An 18,762-nucleotide genomic window follows, 5' to 3' on the forward strand; every position below is an offset into this window, starting at 1 on the left:
TGGAGGCACTCACATAGCTCAGTTCCCAAGAACTGAGCTATGCGGTATAATGTTTAGGGTGTGGCTGGCCTGGGACTACTTTTCTTGGACTACTTTACCTGAAGACTATTTAAACCACACCCAAACAACAGAACACGCTTCGTGTTATGCTGCTGTTTGCAGCCTAATGCTCACCATTTCCAGTTGGATCTCCAGTATTCTTTGATGCCAGCTATCCTTGGAACCGTGTGCCTGCAGAAAGAAAAAGATTGTTATTGGAATCCTACCTGTGAGTAGCGTCCTGTCTTCAGCCCATCATCGGCTCCTAATTCTGCTTACCTGGAGAAATTTGATCCAGCGAACTCCATCATCTGGGCACTGCATGCTTCCCGGAACGCAGCAACCTGAGAAGAGGAGAGAGAAGAACAGCATTAGTGAGCGCATACTCACGGTTCCACTCGAACAACGAAAATCACAAGATTCTTACCGGATCAGTCGCCTCTTGTTCTGCATCACACCGGAACATCACTGCAACCGCCAAAGAGCACCATGGCCTACGAAGGAAGGGGAAAGGCACGGGTTAGCATATACAAGGCAAATCAGCACCGCACATCACGTATTACTTACCGGACAGCATTGCGCACATCGCACCTTTATTTACCGGCACATGCTTAGCTCCAACCCGCATGAAAAATGACAAAATCTTTTTGCATGCCTAAAGAGAGGAAATAAGACATTAATAACAATATGAGGAAGGATGGAAAGAACAGAATAGAATACAAAGACTTTAAAGCAGCAAGACCTACCTAAAAGACACTCAAAAGGGCTCGCACCAGTGAAGCAGCTTGGTCGCTCACGCCCACACAAGACTACGCACCCCTGCCACGAAGAGCAGGATGGAGAGCACGCCTTCTAAGGAATTAAGTTGAGGAGAGGGCCAAGGGAAGGTTTTAAATCAAAGGGATGTGGGAAGACACACTACCAGAGACAGTTAAGTCTTGAATCCAGCTCTCCTGTATTTCAGGCTCAACTTCCATCGGAGTCATTACCCAGGGATCAGGGAAAGGGTTCGGGTGCATATCATCGAACCAGGGCTGAGTGGCGTCCCCGTGGATACCAGGTGAGTGTAACACAGACTCCTTAAAGAAAGGAAAGTTAAAATCAAAATGACTTTGTAGAAGGGATGGCTACATTGCCTACCCCTTGCTTTGTTTGCCCAGGGAAATAACCCTGGCTCAGATCACCACCTAAATCCTCATGAGTTAGTGACTGGACGCTGCATGAGAGTACCACTTGTTCCTCTCACTCAAATAAAAACTGATGCCCATAGTGTAGCAAAACCATTAGGGGATGAGATGAATGAATATTTGACAAATATAAAAGCTAATGTTTCTTTTCAATTTTCAACAGGTCAGAAAGGGAAGAGTCAAAGAAGATTGATAAAGGTAGCCAAACAGTTGATCCTATTGACTTGCTAAAAGCACCTAATTTGTATCCATCAAACCAAGTGCTTGTAAAAAGTTGTGTCCACACTTGGAATAAGCCCCGCTTTGAGGGACCATACCTCAGGGGGGTGTCACTCCTACTGCTATAAACCTCTAAGGAAGAAGAGCTTGGCTGCACTTGAATGATGTAAGGCTTTACAAAGGAGAGACGCACACCCCTCCTGCACCCACTGACAGTGAAGCAAGAGAAGAAGTTCCGAACACGCAGACGAGATCGGGTACCAAGAGTCGAGACAAATAACAGAAGTAGTAAAAATTATTTGAAGTGCTGACTATTCCCAAGTTTGAAGATAAATAAGCAAATGCACTTTTACAGTATTTGTAGAACTATTACAGTCAGGTTCAAGAGACAACAAAGAACTCAAAGATTGCACATCACACCTTATGTTGACTGATACGTTATTTGTATCAGTCAACATGAAGTGTGATGTGCTGATTTTGTGTACACACTTGATCTTATTCAACTTTAGTGAGACGACACGTTGCTATTGTCACATTTTTTTTTAGAAAATCCTAAAACCGTCCTATTATGTGCAGAATCGTCATTGGAATCATATTACAATTTCTGTTATAATATTGCAGTTTATAAAAGTGACAGAAACTGAACAATTGAATTAAAGAGAATGGGAATTTTCCAATTCATAAGAAACAATCCTAGAAAGAAGACTGCATACTATACAGGATATAATTCGACACATGGATATTCTTGCAATACTTATTGTAGGTATACTTTGCACAACGTGCTCTCTTTACTTTCTCATGCTTATAACATTTTCGCCAAATGTTGTTTTATAATACAGATGGAGTGTTAGCAATGAGACATCTATTTATATTCTTAACAAACGCATGAGGGATATTTTCCCTGATATTTCCAAACAAACTATCTGAATTGAGAGATGCTGATGAACATCATGAGGATACAAATTCATATCTTGATAATTTGGCCCATTTAAAGAATACCATGTGGTACCAGCACATGAAGGAAGTCGGGAGGAGCGCATCGCACGAGAACTGCTGTGTGTTCTCTAATTCCTTATGCCATGAGTGCAGCCAGAATATTCATTGCAAGAGAAATACCTATACATGATGCAAAGTGTCTCAGCCATCTAGTGGCATGCACAACAAGAGGACAATTTGAAGGAAGATGGGCAGCCCGATGATGGATGTCGAAAATATTGTTTCCATATGAAGATGCTAACATAAACATGCAGAAAATGGAAAAAAAACACCTAGATTGGAAAAGTAGAATGTTCCTATATTCATTCAGTGGTATGATTGGAGAAAAGATGGGGACTGTTGAACAAAAAATACTGGTTTGTGCAGACACAGGGGAAACACCAGGATTGCCTAGATGCTAGGAGAAGCCTCAGGTATTAGTATATGGAAGAGTTGCCACTAGTACCGGATGGGAAGAAGGAATGTTAGCTTGGAGTGCACACTTATTGATGATGGCACCAGTAAAAATAGTGCAATAATGAATGATGAATGCCTAAAGGAATAGGCCAAGTATTCAAAATGATTAACATGGTTTGAAAATGCAGCATGACCTGCGTCCATACCTCCAATGAAGAATGAAACACTGTGTTTCAGAAACAGAGGATTGGCCACATTTGGAGAAAATAAAGGAAGTTGGTAAGTAATTGACGTGCCAGGAATTAATGGAGGAACTGCTGTGCTAATGGACCACTATTGGGCCTGTGGGTTCAAAGATTGTATGCAGCTACCTCACAATTGGGGAGGAATATTTTCTATAGTGATCACATGTGTTCCTGCATTGGTGATTTCCCAAAGTGATCTCCATATAGACAGTTTTCTGAAAATGGATGCACACCAGAGGGAGAAGAGGTTGCTCAACCTCAACCAACAGGAGATAACTATTTGTTGGAAGCTTACCATGGCATTCCAGATGACCACACATTGTTCATTAGAACGGCAGTGGTATTTGGAGCCATATTAATGTCAGTTCTTCAAACTGCAGTGAATTCTAAGTGGTTACAAATCACTAGATGGGATCTGCTACAAACAATCAACACAACAATAAAAGGATTTAATGTGATGAGAGAAGAATTGAGGGTCATCAGACTCATGACCCTCCAGAACAGGTATGCCCTGGACTTGATTACAGCAATGGAAGGAGGCGTGTGTTCCAAGATCAGACCTTCTTACTGTACTTACACATTTGCTCACGATGGAACAAATGGAACCCTAGAAGAAGCAATAACTATGCTGTTGACTCTGCAAATGAAAATGATGGAAGAAGTAGATGAGATTGAAAGATGAAGATTGTTTTTCGTCTCTGTTCTCATGCGTTCCAACTTGGATGGCTAACGCCTTCAAATTACTGTGAACAATCCTAGTTTTGGCATTGCTGGGATTCTGTCTTATAAGAATAATCATTGGACAGTGCAAGAAGACAGCGAAAAAACTATTGGGTTGAAGATAATGATCAATGTGAATGGTGTAACTGATGAGCACACACAGACTGAAGACAACAAAACCAAATAATACTAGAAATGCTTCATTTCTGTCTTCACAATAACATTTTTACCTTCAATAATATCCTATACAAACAACGTCAAGGTACAGCGATGGGATCGAAATTTGCACCCTCATATGCAAATCTTTTCATGGGTTTTTTTGAAATCCGGCATGCATAGAAACATCCACTCTTCAACAACAATGTGGCATTCTGGGGACGTTTTATAGATGATATCCTGCTCATTTGGGAAGGCAATACTGCACAGCTGGATACCTATAACTCATCTCAATGACAACAACTATAATATTTCCTTCACAAAATAAGTTAGTTCAACAAAGATAGAATTCTTAGACCTAGAACTCTTTGTAGAAAACTCACAGATTCAAACTAAACTGTTCACAAAACCGTCAGCAGGAAATAGTCTCCTTTTTGCAACATCACATCATCCGAGACATATAGTTCAAAATATACCACATGGAGAGATTCTTAGAATAAAACGAAACTGCAGTACTACTTCTACCTTTCAAGAAAATTTGAGGATAACCTTTTCAAAATTCAGACAAAGAGGCTATGGCATTAACAACAATAAAACCACCATAAAAAGGCAGACAACATCTCTAGAGAATCTCTACTCATTGACAAATCAAAAATTGCAAACACCAGACGTAAGACCCAATGTATTACAATTTACAGCACAGAATCAAAGAAAATTTAAAAAATACTATGAGAAAACTGGAACATTCTCCTTACGGATCCGAGTTTAAGAACACATTTGGATGAAACAGCAATTATATGCTTTTGGAAAGCCCCAACCATAAGAAATCTCATCAGTCCTAGGTTCCTCAAACCGTTACCAGATACAAGAAATATATTTTTTCAATCAGTCACAACAAAGGGCACTCACAAATGTGGACATTGTAAACTATGCCCATTGTTAACTACAGGAAAAAAGGAGATCTTATTACCAAATGGAAAAACTAAACAAATCAACCAACTTATTAATTGCAACTCAACATTTGTAATCTATGGGTTAGAATGTGTTTGCAAAAAACTTTACATTGGCAGCACAATACGAAAACTAAAGGTAAGAATTTTTGAACACCTGAGAGCTATTCAAAATAAAGACCTAAGATCTCCCATATCAGTTCACATAATGGAAAATCATCCAATGTTGGAGATAACAAATGTTAAGATATTTGGCTTGGAAAAAATCTCCTTACCACCCAGAGGAGGTAACAAGGAAGAAATCTTGAGAAAGCAGGAAAGTAAATGGATATGTATTATGGACACATGCACAACTGGCTTGAATTGCGACACAGAGATGTACAATTGGTTATGATTTAGCATTTCGTTATGTTAACTATGAATTTGTCTGACCAGAACAAGTTGTATATATGATTTGGTCATGCTCAAGTAATGATGTCCTAGTCTAACTGACCACCAATGCAATATAAAGAATTAATTTTGGTTAAGATTTTCTGAACATGTAATTTAGCAATCAGAAATAACTATATAAACATTTGTATTTTTAGAGAACAAATTGTCTCTAGTAAAATACATCAATAGAACCATAAAAAAATAACTGTCAAGCCCAAACATTAAATAAGGGATACCTGTCATTTAATCATGAATAATACAAGTGTTAACTTATAAACACTTTAGGATTACCACAAAAAGATCGTTTCGAACTATAATTAAAAACGAAATGGCCACCGAAACGTGAGGTGACACAATGACATCATCGCGTAACAACGTGGCACGCAGCGTGATGACGTCATCGCGCCATGTGCGGTGTATAAATACAGCGTCTGAAAACAGAGGTGCCGCAAAAGCATCCTGCAGCACTCTGTTAATACCAGGACCAGGAAGGACGTTTTTGAAGATGAAAATAAACAGAAAACAAAGGTGAGATTAGTTAGCCTTTTTTACCAAGAGGCACTTTTGTGTTGGAAATCTATACACATTTCCAAGCCATCTTGAAATGTAATACTAGCTAGAAATACCTTATACTCTTTAAGTAAGCCTTCTCTGTCCTCAACAGAACTTATTAAGAACTACCAACAGAGAGCTGACATTACAAATTACCATTAGAAAACGCACAGCTATTGGACTTATATTGATTGAAAGTTAAACCAACTTGGAAAAGTGAACACACTATTAAAATTGTCTAAGAAGGAGCTAAAAAGGGTGAGTTAAGAAACAATACATTATTTCACATCATCAAAAAGTTTATTTTGTTAATTACAATTGTGACAATGGTTCTTGTTTTTTCTTATTCCTTTCTTTTCCTACAATTATGTTAAATTGATTAGGATTTGCTCTCCTGATGAACCATTGCAATGAGCAATGGGGAAACACGCGTCGAGAGTGAGTGGGAATTAAAATAATCAAGTGAGAAAACAGATATTATTATTTGAGAACTTTTTTGCTTATTGAATTGTTAAGTGTGGACTAAACACTTGGACTAAATGGAATTATGCATGTGATGGTAACATGTGGAAATCAAAATAAAAAGCACTACAGAATAGAAACAATGCATTGAAGACTTTTTTCTCTTTCTTTTTCAAAAATCTGTTAACTGGATCTATAATTTGAATACTCACCGCAACAAATTTAACTTTAAAGGTTGGCGCATTTGAGTAAAACGTTATATCTCCCATCAATTCAATTTTTAATAGTTTGTGTAGCAGCCACACACGGATTTGAGAATTACTCATGCAGACAACATCCAAAGATACAAGAAAAACTTAACTTTATAGAAAGCTGTCGCCAGGGATAAGCTTTTTTTTTTGGCTGCAAACTTTTTCTCAACAAGACTGAAAGCACCACCTGTGAGCACCTGAAAGGAAGTTCCCTGGCGCCCCCAGGAATGATGTTTTATTATCCCAAGGATCATAAGAATTATGTGGAATGTTGGGTATTCCGTAAACCAACTGGGTAATGTTGCCATATGACTGTGAGTGTGGATGAACGCATAAAGAACACAGTTTACCACAGGGGGGTGACAAAGATATAGATTCTGAAGAAAGCACAGTCTGAAGAAACGGTGAAGAAGATGGAGGAGGTGGTCAAGAACTCGACAAGGTGGGGAATGTAGAGAAGCAGATGTACACGTCACTCATGAAGTACAACCCCTTACCTCTGTCATATTGGAGGAGCGTCAAGAAAGCACTCTGTACAACATCTGGTATCGTCCCAATACTGCATCAAAGATCTGAAAGACGTTATGCACTCAGACAACCACACCAAAGGTACCCTTGAGCTGAAGTGGTAGAAGGAAGTCTGCAGACACCACTGGATATAGAAATATAAAAGTCTGAGAGGTGCAAAGTGACATCATGAAGAGAAGAGACGAAGGTGCACTGAAAAGATGTATGAATACTCAAAGAATCAAGATGTGAATGAAGTAACAAGGTAAATGAATATGTGGATAGATAGAAGTCATATATACTGAGAAGATAAGTGATAAAAGATGCAGTAGATGTATGTACGCAGAAACATAAAGTAGATAAGAAATATAGAACCTTGCTCCTGTAGAAAATATAGCACAGGTAAAGTAGGCGTGTTGAGAAGATTGATGTCGGTTTCGAATCCTAAAAGTTTCGTAAGCTAAAAGTCCTAAGGAGAAAGACCAAGGCTGCGGAGATGACAGGCACTGAAATACAAATTCATGCAAGAACAAAGAATATTTGTTTGGATAAAGATCAAGGATGCCACAGTGAGAAGCAACTGCAAGGCACAAAAGGAGTCAAAGAGGATAAGTCATGTATGCAAGACATATTTCTCTTAGATTAAGTAAAGGAGTGAAGATTTGCGAGTGCCAAGCATTGGACAGTTAAAAAATACAGAAAGCATATGCAAGACAGAGCAACCAAGTCTCAAGAGGCCAAGAAGAGTAATAGCACCTAGTATAATTGAATCAAATAATACTAAATAAGAGGACAGATGGACAAATCATGGTCTCCTCACATGTGGTGCAAGACCAGAAAAAAAGGCCTGTTCATAAAGCTCCAGATTAAGTTAGAAATGTACTTTCACTCCCTTTAAAGTGCTGGAGAAGAGAACAGTCAACAAGGTAAACTACAAAGAAGAGACTTTGGCTTAGTGCCTAACTGAGGAGAGATGCTATGCTAATTGGCCAAGTGGGCAATTGTCTGATGTTGTTCCCCGCACCTGGGTTTCATTTTGCTTATGTGCTGCTAACAAGCCAATTGTCCCATGTTGGAAGAGGGTGTCAACCAACCAGGAAGGCCTATGTTATAATGGACTAGACATTGTTGCAGAAGCCAATCCACTGCTGTTTTTCTATTATATGTATTAAACATAGTTGGAGGTTACCAGGCGTGCCTACTTGATGAGGGGTAGCCAGTGATGTTACTAACACCTAAATAAGCTATAGGCATATATGTTCTCTTAACCTATGCCTGCGCCGAATTCGTTTTTACTATTTCCCCCATAGGGTTATAGCTGAAACATATTGAGGTATAAAGCCTTTGTGTAACTGAAATGTGTTTGAGAGTGTGCAAGCTGTGATTTGCTGTGCTTGCCAGATGGCTCTACTTTATTGAGCTGATAATAAAGTAGTACTTTGCCATAGTCTCGGAGTCTGTTCAGTTATTGTGGTAATCCCGGCCAGCAATTGATACACTCCAGGTGCTAGTGCACAAAGAGACTCTGATGAAAGTATAAGGGAGATGAAAGTAAGGGATCCTGTGGTAGGGGTAATAAAGGGATGTTATGAGGGTCTTATGAGGGTGAGGGCTTCCATATGTAATGAGGGATTGTGACCAGGATGCATGCAGACTAAGGGTTCATAAAACTTTCAAACATTTTCAGAGGTGCATGTATTTTTTGGCAAGTTATGTGCAGATCTATCAAAGGGCACCAAAGTTATAAGCATCTCAAAATGTTCTTCAGATAGTAACATCAACTTGACTAAAAACTACACAATTGTGACTAACTAATATATTTGTATTAGTGTTTATATGCCTTTTGTCACTCTTGGTATCTGACCTACTGCCCATCAGGATTGACTAGCCTGTCCTAAATCCAAACTGGAAGCCATCCTGCGTGAGGGGGCCCATCAGTTCACCCTTATACCAGCTTCCTGAAGACAGTTGAATTCCCTTACCCCAGAGAGAATCTGAAAGGCAAGGCCATGTTTTGGCAGGAATATAGGACAAGCCAGTCCTCGGTTTCCTATCAGGGCTGTAGGCCATTACCAGTGTACCATGGGTGGAGGTGAACAGCCAATCCCAGATTCCACACCCAATTTCCCTTTCACCAGAAAAAGGCTAGAAGGTGTTGCCAAAGTCCTGCAACAACTGAGAAGCTTCGTCTCTCAGTTTAGGTATTCAGTGTAGGTGCGCAGAGACTGTTCATTTTGGAGTAGTTTAGAGGAACAAGCAAGGGCTTGATCAAGACTTTGGAGGAGAGGTGCGGGAGTCTCTGCAATACTGGAGACTGGAAGCCAGAAAATGTACCCACGAGTTGAGACACAGAGCAAGAGACCAGGAGTGGGAGTGAGGTGCCCAAGGAAGTTGAAATTATTCAGAAAGAAGGTGATACCTTGAGGGCTGGAGAATGTGGTAGCAATATAAAGACCATTAAGCTAGAAAGTAGTGGGAAATAGGGTGAGGCTAGAGGGGTGTGGTAAGATGGGTGAAGAAGCTGGGAGATGCCTAGAAATCCATGAACATGAAAGAGTGCCAGATGCTGGTGCCTAAGGTTTTAATAAAGGGTGATTGGGAGAAATAAGGAGATGGGTGTTGCCCAAAGGTAAAGAAATAGAGGGTGAAAGTAGTTGAGGGTGGTGCGCAGAGGATTGGCGAAGAAGGAGGACCAAAGTGGTGATTAGGGTAAAAGAGGCATACTTTAAGGCTGGCACTTCAAACTGAAACAGTGATACTCAGAGGATCAAAGAAAGTGCTCCAAGGTATTAAGATGGAGAGAGATGCAGAATTTGGTGAGCAGTGACTGTAGTACCCTAAGGGTGTGAACATGAGGGGAAGAGGCAAGATATGGGAAAGATTGAGAATAGTACTAAAAGGGATGAAGGAGGGACAGAATGTAGAGACTTTAAAATTGAAGACTGGGGAACGAAGGCTGTCCAAAAAGTTTGAATAAAGTAACAGAATGAGGAATGGAAAGATGAGTATGTCAATCAGATTGTTGTGAGAAGAAAGAAAATGGAAGATTCCAAGAGCTTCTAGAAAAATGAATCGAGAAAATTGGCACTTTGAACAGAGAAGTATAAGCCAGTGAAGTTGAGATGATGGACAATGAAAGAGGTGGACAAAGAAGCAGGCACTTGAAAGAAAGGAGGGCAGATGGAGTAACCTGCTAGATCTAAAGCTGTGATCTCATGCAGAGAAGTTGGCCATCCTCTCACAGAGCTTCCATGATCCTCATCCTGGGAAGGTGCCGTGCCACCACTGTCACAGATGTCACAGAAATTACTTTGAGTTGTAGACTGTGCTATTATTTTTAATATGTGGGGCATACGGCCATCCCTCTCCATCTCATATGTTTCACCCTTCTCCCTAGCCCAGGCTTCCTTAACCCTAGTTTAGTGCCACTGATTGTTTCCGACTTAGTATTCTAAAATTCTAGATGCACTGTGATGGTTCTGTAAATTAACTAGTCCTTGGCTCTCAAAGTCCCCCAGGGACTTCCCAACTGTCTCTACACTATCCAAGGGTAAGTATTCTAATGGGGATAGATAGGGTTGGTGCCTTGTAATTACCCTATTGGATTCTGGATGGCCAATCAAACCCACACTCACCTCTTGCTACTGTCACTACTGCACCCCTCCCTCAGATGTTTCACTCCTAGTTCTTGCCTTCACCCTTCGAATGTACTACTTGTTAAAAATAATTTTCTTTTTTATGCTTTCATTCCATAGACTTCTATAGGACACCCTTTCTTTTTGCTTTTTTTGACTCTTGACTTGACTTTCTGGTGGCAGGTAAATCCTTATGCTTTACTTTCCTCATCTTTTAGGATCATTCTTGTGGGGAAAAGATCAGTTCATAAGACTTTTGGTACCGAGAGACTGTCTCTTAGTGAATTTCTTGTATTGTTAGAATTTTACACACCCTAAAGTGAAGTGAGGTTAGGATACTTTGTTTGCAAATAAGTTATTCTGTATTGGCTTCTTTTAGTTTCATCTACATGTGCCTAGGGTGGACTGATGGCAGCAGATATTTTTCCATCGTGTTTTATACTTTTTAAATATGCACTTTTGGATTTACTGCAAATAGCTACTAAAGGGGCTAGCACCCTAAGATGGCCATGCATCAAGGTTTTTGCCTGTCCTTTGGCCATATTGTTTGTTGGCCTTCTTCGTGCCCTATTGGGTCTGGAATTGTCCTGTATGGGAATTCCTTTCTCAGAGAAATATGCTGCTTTCAACAGAAAAGAGGGGGTTTGGTGTGGGAGCCCAGATGTGGGGACTGGGACCTTCTAGTCCCAGTACACATCCTGTTGCTGAATGTATGTTGCCGAGCAGCTAATTTGGCAAGTGGCTATCCATGATTGGAAAGCCACTGCCAGTTTGATTGGTGCAGATCCTTACCATTAGTGGACCTGGGTGAGTTCCAGTCCAGATTTTGGATAAAAGGATTCTCCTGCAGCCATTCTGCAGATCGTCATTGGAGCCCAGACCCTACGAAGAAGAGCAAGCCACTGATGACCCGAGGACAAATCTTGTAGTTGACCAGCACCAACTCCAATAAAGTCTCAGTGAAGCCCTGCTCTTCTGCTTGATCTCAAGAAGACCAGTGTCAGTACTTTGACCCGCGGAATGGTGGGAACAACCAATCGTAGCCCCTCTCTACCCAATCTTGGTCCCTCAAGGGTCTGTGCCTTTTTAGAGTTTGCACGTGTCCCTGGACCAACCAGTGACTGACAAGCTACTACGCGGCAGCTGTCGCCGTTCTGAGTGGATCCTTGGAACTTGGACTGTAAGATGCCTGCATTATCAGCCTTCTTGCATAAACTGAAGCTATTCAGGACCTGCTCATTTGTTCATCCTTGGAACGATTGCCTGTCTCCGTCTGATAGTGGTGATCTCATTGCAATAGCCTTTATTTGCATCCTAGGAGCATCCTGAGGTTGCCTGCTCTGCATGAGTCTTCACTTTTTCTCTATTTGGGTGTTCAGCTGGAATTGAGAACCAAGCACCGGAGCGAACGCGAAATGCTGCATTCCAAATGTAACCTCTGCACTCGCAACCCTTGATCCTTCCTTGACCCGACCAAGCACAAAACACTGTCTCTAAATATTCCAGCAGCTCAGTAGTGGTCTCTGGAGCAATTGATGTGTGGGTGGTTGGGAGGAGGGGGGCAGTTAACATACCTGTTCCCCATAGGTGTAAATTCCTGTCCATAATTCACTCTTTGCGGACTTTGGTCGGTTGAAGCCTGGTCAAGGATTTGTTTCTAGGCCTATCTTAATGCCTGGGATTGAGTCAGTTTACTTACCTGAACTTAACTTATATTTTTGAACTTTGTATCATAACCACTGGCATCATCCAACCTACCTGAAAAGTATAACATTGGAACTGATGACTTTAGGCCGCAAGGCCCCAAACCATATTGGGGCTGGATTCACTAACTGTTAGGGAAACTGTTCGGTGGTTATTCTAAAGTGTCTACTGAATGTCATGCATCTGACTACTTACCTGTGGTATACTGTTTATTGAATCATATGCTTTCTTTCTTCTCCTAAATTTGACTGTATAGATATGTTTTACAGTAAGTGTATGGCAACATTAGCCTAGAGGTTTCACTTGCTTAGTGTGTATTTTAAAGGCAAAATAAATCATAGGATATTTTTGTACTTGCCTGTCTAATTGAATTATTTGTGTGATCCAGTATGTACTCGTAGCTCTAGACAAATCTTGCAGCCCATCTGAGTCTAAGCCTTGTCGCTCTGCTACTTTACCTTGATTGGGCTTGGATAGATATGGGTCTCCTTGTTCATCATAATAGGTTGGCCTCATAAAATTCACCCTCAAGGTTGATTTTGGAAATCCATCTTACCACTACTTCTCCCTCTGCCCTCCTCCGCACCAGTGCTCCCCTCCTCCCCACTACTACTCTCCTCATACCACTACTACTCTCCTCCTCCCAGTCCTACCCTGCTCCTCCCAGTCCAATTCTGCTCCACCCGCTACTGCTCCCGCTCCCTGCCTGCCAACTACACAAAAACACAGTATTAGGTGAAAATATAGTTTTATAAAAGCCGAAACAAAAAAAAGAATGATTCCGAAAGATCGAATTATTGATTTTAAATCTATAATTCGTCTTTCTAAATCGATCGCTAAAACCCCATTACCCACCGTCCTAGCCCATAAGCGAACCCCCTCCTCAACCACCACCCGCACTTGCCTTGCTCTATCCAACGCTGTCTTCCTCTTAGTGCGCAGCCATCTAGGGAATGCCAGCTGCTCCCTGAGACTCTCACGAGTGCCCGCATGGGCTGACAGGCGCGTTTGGGCGAGGAACGTTTTGGAAATAAGGTTAGTTAATGTTTTGGTGAGTGCATATGTGTGTACATGTATGTGAGGAGAGGTGTGCGAATGTAGTGGAAATGGTAGGGGGAGGAAGGGTGTGCTAGTTAAAATGTATTGGATGGTGCAACTGTATGACGGAGTGTGTGTGCAGGGCTGGAGAGGGGAAGGGGCATAAAAGCGGGGGTGCAAGGCCGACACCACTGTTGGTGGTGTTCCGCTACCGCCGCCCGTGAGCCCCCCACCCCCGTGTGCACAGAGACACGGAGACAAGATGTTACTTGTGTGGGCTCCCCGGTGGCTCTGACGCCGCCGGGAATGCCCCGTTTATTTATAGAAGGCAGGCGACGGAGTGAACGTCACCCCGTTGCGTGCGCGTCCTTAAAGGGCCAACGCCACAACCTCCCTGATTAACTAAAAAAAGCACCCACGAGAGGACAGAGTGAGGATCAGGGCAATACACGTGATATTTTGTCATTTGTCAAATGAATTGGTATTTTTGGTGTTTGAAACTCAAAATGCGCGAATATCACCTAGAACCAAAACCACTCCTTTCACCCTGTTCCATGCAAGAAACGTTTGACTGCATGTGCCATTGCGACACCCAAACCACCTTCCACTCACATCGAATGTCTCAGTATATATAAAGTTCACCCATCTAGCATTTCCATGGCATCCATTGTTTTGGGGAGTGAAAACAATTGGATGCAGGCTACAGATTTACCTGGTTTTCCACCTTCACAATAGTGGCCTCCAGCACCCAGGGTATGTACCCTGGCAAGCTAATGGTGGTGGAGACTTCCAGAGTGGGTTGTACCAGCTGGTAATTGTCCTTGCTTTATCAGTTACCTCGGGAAGGCGGGCCGCTACTTCCTGGTAAAGCCCCGACCAAGGAGTTTATCACTTAAATAAAACACAGCAAACTTGAAATTGACTGAAGCACTTGAATTAAATAAAGCGGTTGCAGAAGAAATAACCTAAATCAGTGACTCCAGTGACTTATCTTTAAGTTCTCAATTAGTCTTCAATCACAACCACATCAACAAGCACACTCCAACTCCTCTCCTTGCTTGTACTAACTTGCAGCTACTGTGCTGAAAGCTTGTCTTTTTACAGCCTGCAAGCACACGTTTGTAACCCATACTTAACTTTCATAGATTTTCATGCATGGGCTTAATAGGTTTAACATCAAAAATCGCCCCACACTTTGTGCCATGCATAGCCCATAGTATCAATCGTCAAGTGCTTATCTTTGCCTCTTTAACAACCCTGAATAATATTAGAATGCATAAATGTTTTGCCTTTCTTGTGCTATTGGGTTTATTGTCTTTGTGTTAATCGCAATGCATTAGCGCCGTGACACTTCCGGGTTTGGGTGCTATCGACAAATGAAATAAACTTGTCAGGTGATTTTGTGGTGTTCTCCTGCCGCAAAGTTTGTCTGGTGGCTGAAGTGTGTGTAAATAAGACTTGGAACACTCATCATTGATGCAGGAGGACCAAGAGCATCACCTTGTGACCCTGATGAACTGCTGCATCTTCTGGCTTGGAATAGCAGGGGCATGATCTGTGACAGGATGCAATATCTAGGGCTGAGCTGGTAAAGGGTGCGAGTAGACACGAGTACTACTTCACCCAGTATCTTGGTCTTAATAGCACTATTGAGAAACCATACAGAAAGGTGAGATAACGAGATGACATAACCAAGCCATTGTAAAACACACCAATCAAACCGGGAGGACAGCTCGCTTGGAAGCAAGACAATGCAGAGCGCCACTGGTTGGAATTACAGTTCTGTATTTAGAGGCTGGACACCGGCATGAACACAATGTAAATGCTTTATTTTATATTTTTTTCTGATTTTTTTCAGACTTTGAGAAAAGGGCCCGCAGTGAAGCAAGTTCTCGCAGTGATCTTGGCATTTGGCAACTATATGAACGGGGGAAATCAATCAAGGGGACAGGCTGACGGGTTTAACCTGGATATCCTTCCCAAATTGAAAGATGTGAAAAGTGGGGTAAGTAATGGCTGATTATGGTTTAAATTTGATGCACGGTTATTAACCGTTGTGGTTACAATCCATGTTAGAACAGGGATGGAGTGAAGGGGGCTGAGGTTATTTCCCAAAAAAGCTGAGTTAGCAAACAGACTTGGTAAAGCCAACAGTTTGGGCTTTTGTGTATACATGGGGTAGACATTTAACAGGCACTACCATCATGGTGCTACCTGACCATAAAATGGCAACAGGTGAAAAATGGTGAGATTATCAGAAGCAGTCCCTGGAAAATGCCTATCCAATGACTTCACTAAAGCCAAAACTGTTGACTTTGTCATTGTTTATCAGGACTTTCAGTGCAAGGAAAATCTGTAGATCGAGTGGCTCAAGGCACACTTGGTTAATACATTTCATTACATCAATAGAGCATGTGAAACTGCAAATACCATATTAACTTTCAACACACTGCTTAGAAATAACACTGGAAGGCTAATGTTTGATGTTACATTTTGATAGAGCTAACTCAGACACCTGGAGGATGTGTTTTGGGTGGGTAGGGGAAAGTAATGTCTGGGAATAACCATAGGGATTATCATGTGGATGGGCAGTCAATGGGTGGGTGAAGAGCCAAACGCCTACCAACTGGTTTTGACTCCTTTGAGGTCATCCCTCTTGTAGCTGTACTGCAATGCAAAAGATTTGGTTGTGTGGCGAGTCAGAAAAAGGATGCGAACACTTAAGGACATGGTTCACAAGTGTTTATCAAAGAAAGAATATAAGACCTAGCCTGCCCTATCACTATGGGTGATCCGGTTTGTGTCACACATCACTGCTTAGCGGAGTACGTGGGGCCCATTGAACCCTCCCCTCGCAATGACGGAGGACTCAGCCATAGGGCAAATTAGAAATGTCTTTTATTTAACAAACAGAGATCATACAGGAAATACAAAAATCTCTGGCAATCACAGCTCCTGAGCCCATGTCACAAGCTTTTATCCAGTAATGACGTCGCAATTTCTAACTGTTCTCCAAAACCTAAGACCTAGCTCTAATGGGTAGTGTGGGTAGTAGCACCTATAGGTATCCCCAATATGATGTCAACTACTAACTGGAATTCTTCAGACCCACTACCCTCCTCCGACTCCTCACCTGTTGAGCTGGAATCCGTGTTGAAGAGAACCGTCTCTCGGTACTGATGTAGAGATGGAGTTGAGTACCTATTGCGATCGGAAGCCACAGTGGCCACCAGTGAGCTGTAGCCCCTGTGGCCCCTCCACCACGACGGGCGAAAATTATGGGGAAAAGGCCATAGGCTAAAAATAAACCACTGCCAGTTGAGTCCTCCTTGGTAGCTGGAAGTAGCACGAAGAACAGGTGATGAAAGATCCAGAGACAAATCCAGAGATGGTAAGTATGATGGAATTGTAGTTTCTGGAGCGAACAACTCCAAGCAGGAAGGAGCCTGGTCAGGAGAGATGGAAGTGAAACCCTAAACCGGGAATATCGTCCCGCGAAGGTAGGTGCAGGCAGGACGTTAGCAATACTGGAAGGTCAAACAGTGAGAAATGATAGAGGAAGGAAAAAGGACCCAAGCGGAAAGAAAGGGAGAAGGTAAATAGTAAGTCAGGGTGCGCCAAAACGCTAGAGGAGAGAGGAAGGCAGAGAAGAGGCAAGCGGGCAAGGCGAAAGAGTATGCGAGAGGAAGTGAGAGAGGAGGGGCTAAGGTCCGGAGACCGTAGCGAAGAAAATACACCGGAGAGAAAGCGAGCGCTGGAACAAAACACAGCAGCGTGCAGAAGCAAAAACTGACGTTGCAATGCACGGCTCGCTGGGAGAACTGAAAATAAATACCTCCCAGCCAGCCGCGCATTAGCAACAGAAAGGAAAAAGACTAGCCCGTCACCTCACCCGAGTGAATCACGTGATGGGACATTCAATGGCCGCTCCACCTAAAACAGTGCTAATGTTTCCAGGAGCCGGCACGCATGAAATATGAGCTGTCTAACTGGTCCTTCCATGTCAGGTGGTTTCGCCTGAGACTTCCCCCAAAAACAATCTATTACATTGTTGGATGGGCGCAGGATGACCATTAGCCCTTGCCCCATTACACACCACCCCATGGTTTGTGTTCCCTGATTGGCTAGAGCGGGTCTCCTTCGGCCTGGGACCCTGTTCTGTTCACAGTGCTCTGTGTACCTTTTCAAGGTAATAAAGACTGTGTGTCCCCATTGTTGCCACTGGTATAGCCACCCAGCCTGGGAGAGTGCCTGCAGGTTGCAATGTCTGTTTGACAACACATGTAACAATTCTGTCTGTCTTCGCTGGGAACCGCTAGTTTTCCCACCGGTCAATGGCCATTGTTTGGCTTGGCTGAGTCACTTGGGTGAAGACCGCAAAACACAGCTTTTCAGTCTGCAATTAGTGTGCATTTATTCTGTTAGTTTGCAGGTGGCTCCATGACCCGGGAGCCATGAATGTTCCTCTTGCCCTTGGCTGTGAGCACTGGCTCTGTGCCTCATGCTGTATATTTCTGCATCTCTTCTTTCCTTATTCTGAGGCCTGTGGCTTCATATGAATTACATAGTCATTTTAAGGTTTCCATATATATATATATATATATATATATATATATATATATATATATATATATATATATTGACTCTTCCAGGTTCCTTATATGTCCCTCTAGCTCCATATGGTCCGTTGCAGCGAAGCGGTTGCAAGCTTGCTCTGTGTGACCTTTGCTTTCTTGCGTTTCTGCGTTTGGGAAGTGAAAAGGAAAGGGTTCTGACAATATGTGCATGTATCTGTCCTCTATCTACAGAACTGTTTATGCATGTTCTTGTGTGTGCACGTGTGTTTGCGTAACTTCATGCAGGGATGCAAGTTTACTTTGTGACTAACGTTACTATGTCTTGGTTTCACAAAGGATGTCAGCATGGCTGGATATTTATTATTAGTCAACCTGGCCCATTGATGGGGGTACCTGTATCCGCGAAGACATCAGCTGATTAGGGTTTGAACGGTTGCCTCAGAGAATATCTGCTCACATACGTGGAATGCACCAGTCCGCCTGGGGGTTGGCCAAACAGCGACTGGCATCTCTTGTTTTTCATCCTTCAGGCTGGCATATGCATAGGAGGCATGAGGGCCATACCTGGGACCCGCTGCTCAAGTCTATGATTCTGTTTCTATAAATAGTCTCTCATGACTTCTTGAACCAGTCCCTGTAGTTCCCTTAATGTGCTTTTGAATTCTCCTTTCTACTTGGAAATCCCTTTTGTGAATC

At 42.3% G+C, this 18,762-nt stretch overlaps 1 protein-coding gene across 3 annotated transcripts in view; it reads left to right on the forward strand.

Annotated features, from left to right (window-relative positions):
* LOC138468510 (formin-2-like) overlaps positions 1 to 18,762 on the forward strand; it is a 609,148-nt gene that overhangs the window by 410,780 nt on the left and 179,606 nt on the right. For all 3 annotated transcript variants that reach the window (XM_069609015.1, XM_069609013.1, XM_069609014.1), the window contains exon 7: positions 15,348 to 15,494. In XM_069609015.1, coding sequence (XP_069465116.1) covers positions 15,348 to 15,494 — 147 coding nt within the window. The remainder of the gene's footprint in view (positions 1 to 15,347; positions 15,495 to 18,762) is intronic.

This window comes from Ambystoma mexicanum, chromosome 4q, assembly GCF_040938575.1.
Source record: "Ambystoma mexicanum isolate Mex_15411 chromosome 4q, UKY_AmexF1_1, whole genome shotgun sequence".
NCBI classification, from domain to species: domain Eukaryota; kingdom Metazoa; phylum Chordata; class Amphibia; order Caudata; family Ambystomatidae; genus Ambystoma; species Ambystoma mexicanum.